This window comes from Magallana gigas, chromosome 9 (assembly GCF_963853765.1).
Source record: "Magallana gigas chromosome 9, xbMagGiga1.1, whole genome shotgun sequence".
In the NCBI taxonomy this organism is placed as follows: domain Eukaryota; kingdom Metazoa; phylum Mollusca; class Bivalvia; order Ostreida; family Ostreidae; genus Magallana; species Magallana gigas.
In genome coordinates, this window is record NC_088861.1 from 7,114,412 (window position 1) to 7,120,519 (window position 6,108).

At 34.0% G+C, this 6,108-nt stretch overlaps 1 protein-coding gene across 2 annotated transcripts; it reads left to right on the plus strand.

The window, feature by feature from the left end:
* The first annotated feature begins 896 nt into the window (after window positions 1-896).
* Window positions 897-4,624, plus strand: LOC105330774 (caprin-2-like). 2 transcript variants are annotated; one of them, XM_066071694.1, is made up of 4 exons: window positions 897-1,120; window positions 2,144-2,242; window positions 3,182-3,280; window positions 3,963-4,624. In XM_066071694.1, the coding sequence occupies exons 1-4, from the start codon at window positions 958-960 to the stop codon at window positions 4,361-4,363; spliced, it is 762 nt and encodes a 253-aa protein (XP_065927766.1). In that variant the 5' UTR covers window positions 897-957; the 3' UTR covers window positions 4,364-4,624. The 2 variants fall into 2 exon arrangements, with proteins under 2 accessions (XP_065927766.1, XP_065927767.1); XM_066071695.1 differs by lacking the exon at window positions 2,144-2,242.
* Window positions 4,625-6,108: the final 1,484 nt, after the last annotated feature.

Consider the following 6,108-nt stretch of genomic DNA (forward strand, 5'->3'; position numbering starts at 1 on the left):
TAGACATAACTATATTAGATAATTTGCTTCCGATGCCACAGATATATTTTCATTGGCAAATATATTTTGACCAGAATGATTGACTGACTGAATAAATAAAAAAATATATATAAAAATACAGATAAATAAATAAATAAATAAATAAATAAATAAACAAGGTGCTGACAATATAGCTATCGTGCACATGCGTCTGAATATGAAAACAACAAAAATTGAGACGCATATATAAGAACGTCGGTAATGAAATGAGAAGTTGAATCAATATATTTAAGGTAAAGCAGCGACATAAATAACATTTAACATTGTTATTTATGTCTCTGATTAAAGCACTTGTAAGAAGGTTATTATATATCTTTATATGCGGCGATGGGGAAGCCGCTTAATTAGCTATATAGATAGGATATTCTATAAATATTCCTACTTATAAAAAAAATATCAGGAAATATGTTGGTATTTACTGAAACAACTAGTCTATTAAAAAAGTAAGAGAGTCATGCAGCGAACAAACAAGTGACGACATATATTATTAATAAAATATTCTGCAAGCGAGTCAGTCTAGAAAGAAATGAAAGATCTGAGCAGTGAGTTTTGTTAGAATTAAAATGTCAGAATAAGGACCCGTTCTGCTTAGAATGCCCCTTGTTGTTAAATATTTACCGATACGAACAAGTCATCCTAAAACCGTCACAAAAAACTTATTCTTAAAACATCTAACTGAAATTTTCGGTTTTATCTGCCAGTTTGTTTAAACAGTTAAGGAAAATCAACAAGAAAAAGTTACGTTGGTATAAGGATTTTCAATCAGGCTACTGGTATTCAGGGATTGTACATTTCATTGTCCGAGCTGCTATGTGCATCTTACGGACAGTAGTTTTAAATGACACCCCCCCCCCCCCCCCTTCCCCAATAATCAGGAACTGACTTGCACTAGGGAAATAAGTCAACAGAATCGTTGACATGTTTCGAGAAGCTGTGTTTGGATTGATTTTAGCATTTCTAGTCACCTGCATTATTCTGCAAGAGAAGCGATTCGAGGAATTGGATTCAGCACACAGCCATTTGTGGAATAGAATAGAAGAACTGACGCAGGCTAACCAGAATTTGTCAAATATTGTTCATGGTTTGTATTGATTGCATGGTTGGCTGATCTGGGTTTAACCGACAAAGTTGTTTTAAATAGATGGCTTTTGTTATTCTCGGAACCCCCTTTGGTCTTAGCCGTCGGATTTGTTATTGGTACTTTCGGAACACCACCCCAGCCTTCGGTTTGTTTGGTTATATTTCGGCTAATTCCGTCCGTATTGTTTATCCACGATCTGTTAGAGAGGAGGCCGAAACATGCCCCGTTTTGATAATATCAATGTTTTGGTAAACCAATTTTTGCGCTCGGAAACATTTTTACTTATAATTTTATATTTACTTATAATTAAACAAACCCATAAATTATTTACTATTTGCAAGAGTCTCTTTCCGCCAGTTGCTGATGACTACAAAAATGCAATACAGACTTTTCACATTATGGAAGGGGCTATACACGTATATATGTGTGTTTGACGACGTTTAACATTCGAATGTACCTGTAAAAACCAATTCCTTTACTATACATGTACGTACAACTATAACGAGAATTTGCCAAAGTTATGTTGTAAATTACAACATGAAGTTGTAAATTTTGTATCAATTAACTGCCATCTGGTACATTCAAAATGTACAACATAATCACTACACTAGAACTCCATAAACTTTTGAATTATTAGTAATTCATTATCTAAAATAATATTTCTCTTCTATAACATTTAAAGAAAGATCCCCCCCCCCCCCCCAAAAAAAAAAGTATCCACCGATAATTAACTATTTTGTTAGCCTTAAAGTTTGTCCAGAATAATGACAAATTAATGTGTTTAAAAGCCAGTACTTACAACTAACATCACCAGACAGTGACTAACAATTAGCAGAAACACTACATATAGTTTTTAGCTGTAGAAGTAATGTAGCTCTGCGGGAAATTCGGATTGACAGACTGTTGATCTACGGTCCGTCAACCCAAATTTCCTGTAGAGCTACAGCTCTGCAGCAACATTGTTTTGTGAGGTTTTCGTAGGCCTGATACCTTCAATTTTAGCTGTCTGTTTTATTTTACAAGAGAGGAAATTCAAGGAACTGGAATCATCCCATACACATTTACTGGAAGCGGTTGCAAACCTTACACTTGCAAATACGAATTTGTCAAAAATAGTTCAGGGTAAGTTTTGGGTAAGTTTTGATTGATTTAGATTTACTTTTTCATTTCATCGGAAATGACGTATGCACATCGTCATTACCTTCTACAGATTAGACTTATCAGATTCTTGCTTCTATCTAATCAAATGAACCTTATAGACCAAATAAGGAGAGGTGTCAAAGGTCGTCGCTTTTTATTTTAGCTTTTTAATAAATGTACATGTATAACATACTGATTGATGTACAATATCTTGTATATTTTACTTATTTCAGGTGAAAAAAAACCCATGTTTTAAATTGATATTTCTTGCATGTCAACATAGTCATGTTGTATGTTGACATAACTATCTTGCATGTCAACATATTTATTTTGCATGTCGACATATTTGAAAGAAAAATAACTTGCACACAAGGGGCAGAGATACGCCACCGTAATAGCGAGAATTGACCAAAAGTTATGTTGTAATTTACAACATGAAGTCCGGCAGTTGTAGGTTTTGTATCAATTGACTGCCACCTGGTAGTAGGTACATTCAGAATTTACAACATTACACTAAACAAAACTCCACAAACTTTTGAATTATGAGTAATTCAACCTCTAAATATTTTTTTCTCTTCTATAACATTTAAAGAAAGATTTTTTTCCCAAAAAGTATCCACTGCGAATGAACTATTTTATTAGCCTCAAAGTTTGTCCAGAATAAAGACAAATTAATTTGTGTTTAAAAGCCAGTACTTGCAACTAACATGACCAGACAGTGACTAACAATTAGCAGAAACACTACATATAGTTTTTAGGCGTAGAACTGTACCTCTACGGGAAATTCAGATTGACAGACTGTTGATCTAAGGTTCGTCAACCCAAATTTCCTGTAGAGCTACAGTTCTGCAGCAACATTGTTTTGTGAGGTTTTTGTAGGCCTGATACCTTCAATTTTAGCTGTCTGTTTTATTTTACAAGAGAGGAAATTCAAGGAACTGGAATTATCCCACACACATTTACTGGAAACGGTTGCAAACCTTACACTAGCAAATACGAATTTGTCAAAAATAGTTCAGGGTAAGTTTTGGGTAAGTTTTGATTGATTTAGATTTACTTTTTCATTTCATCGGAAATGACGTATGCACATCGTCATGACCTTCTACAGATTAGACTAATCAGATTCTTGTTTCTATCTAATCAAATGAACATTATAGACCAAATAAGGAGACGACTGGTGTTAAAGGTCGTCGCTTTTTATTTAAATTTAGCTCTTCAATCAATGTACATGTATAACATACTGATTGATGTACAATATCTTGCATATCTTACTCATTTTATGTGAAAAACCTGCTCTTCATTGATATTTCACAAATAAACTGTTCCTTATTGCTGTTTCACAAATACAAAAGAAAATAATTGCAATATCTCGCATTTATGAAACAAAGATAGCATTTAAGTGATTGAATTTTTTTTCAAGTTTAGGTTAAATGCACATTTTATAAGTAAGACAACTTCTATTGGGATAATTATTATTGTTGCATTATTCAAAGCTAATTATTAATTTGCATAGACTTCTAGAACGTTTTGACACCACAAAGTATGCATTATATTGAAATGCAAATTAAAACTTCATTTGGTAACTCATGAAAAAGGCAAATTTAAAAAATGGGCGTTTAGATCTAGAGGTATTTTCCTGCATTTGACATGTAGTGAATACACCATGTACCAGCCAATAAGTTGACATATTTTCTTTCAATAGACTCTTCGAAGAAAGTAGCCTTCACAGCCGGAACATCCGGTGCAGGGAATATCGGGACCGGAAGTATAATAGCTTTTCCGGTTGTGATAAACAATGAAGGCGGTGGATACAATCCGGGTACCGGGGTATTTACCGCCCCCACATCCGGTCAATACGTCTTCTTTGTAAGTGCACAGGGCTATGGAAGCAATACACTGTACGTCAGCATCGTTCACAATGGCGGAGCAAAGGTCATGACTATGTCGGACGGAGGGCGGGGGAAAGATTTCTACGACTCCGGGACGAACTTGGCGGCTCTGAATTTACAGCAGGGGGACACAGTGTGGGCCAAGTGCCAAAGTGGGTCGTCTTACTACAGCGAGGGAATTCCTATTACAACATTTTCTGGTTTTCTCATATGAAATATAACGTCACCAACTACAGAGCTTTAAAAATTATGATTCCAATGAGCATATATAGAGATTCTCGATAGATACACTCGATAGATACACTCGATAGATACACTCGATAGATAAACTCGAACGTGTACATTTTTTTAACATGTGGTATTATGAAACGAATACTGGTATGAAAGTTGATGTCATATGATTTCACTTAGGTTGGTCTAATTATAGATGAAGTAAAAATTTAAATATTTTCTCAAGAGAAAACGATTGCATTACTGCCGTTGTTGTATAGCAGTTTTTCCCCCATAGTAGCTTTTCCCCCCGGAAAACCTACTATATAGTAGCCTTTCCCCCCCGGGGGAGAAGCTACTATATAGTAGCTTTTCCCCCATAGTAGGGTTTCTCCCTCACGTTTTTGGTTCAGATATTATAAAAAATATTTATGGAAATCCAGTAAGGATTAAAATCAATGTTTCTACACTCCCAGGTTGCATACATGTATATCTGCATTCATCTGTACAGGTTAAGTTTCGTTTTGCCGATTTATTATTTTTATAGACAATGCTAAAAGTTGAACATGTGTGTAATGGAATTACACATAGAACTTAATTTAGGTAATTTATTGAAAAAAGTTTTACAAGTTATACACTTATATGCATAATTCTGTGTTCTGAAATTGTATTAAACGAGAATGTTTTAAGAATTTCTTGATAAATTTATCAGACTGTTTGTCTGTTTGTGAAATTTCATCCAGGCTAAACCTCTGTTTTAGAGAAATTTGGTTTCCGATGTTTCAGAGCCCGATTTTAAAATCCTATTATAATAATTATAGTGCATATTCTTTAGGGTCCAATGTCTCATAAACTAGAGATGACCATATCACCATATTTTTATCGTGGCAGTGGTTTACCACTTGAAGATGACTCTGAAAATTTCAGCCCTCAGGGTAGGGGCCCTTGAAGTTTCAGGGCCCAATGTATAAAACCCCATTATAATGATTGAATAGTGTTCTATAAGTGATGACCCGAATCTCAAATTCTAGAGATGACCAATTAACCATATTTTCACAGTGATAGTGGTATACCACTAGTAGATGACACCGAAAATTTAAGCCCCTATGCAGGGTAGGAGCCTTTGTTGTTTTCTAGCCCGATGTTTGAAATCCAATTATAAAGAATATGTATTTTTTAGGGCCCCATATCTCAAAAACTATAGATGACCACATGAACATATTTTTACGGTCATTTAAAAGTAAAAACATCATTTAGAAATACACAATCACTCATATATTTCTTTATCAAAATGATTGAAAATTACGTTTAATTCTGCTGCTTTTTTTTTTAAATTAACGAACAAAATTTTTTAAAAAGGTACGCGGGTAAAATTCATTATCATTAAAAGTGGAAAAATTAGCAAATAGTGAGTGACAATATAATCAGGCTCCATTTCACATTTTCCAAAGTAACCAGCAAAGATATCGACATTGTTCTGGTTGTGAAGACATTTCATTGTTTTTTAAAATGTTTACATCATAATATCTCGCGTTTCGTAGAAATGTGCTTAAAATATGAATATGCGTAACTTTAAAACGAAATTGTAAACACTAACTTTACACATGCTTTTAATACATAATTAAAATACCCCCTTAACCATAATTTAGAACCCCATCAATCAAAGTAAAACTAAAACATTTCAGTTTCTCATCATATCATTGCATCCTGTCTCCCGTTTGATATTTAGAAGAAGAAATATATAACTGT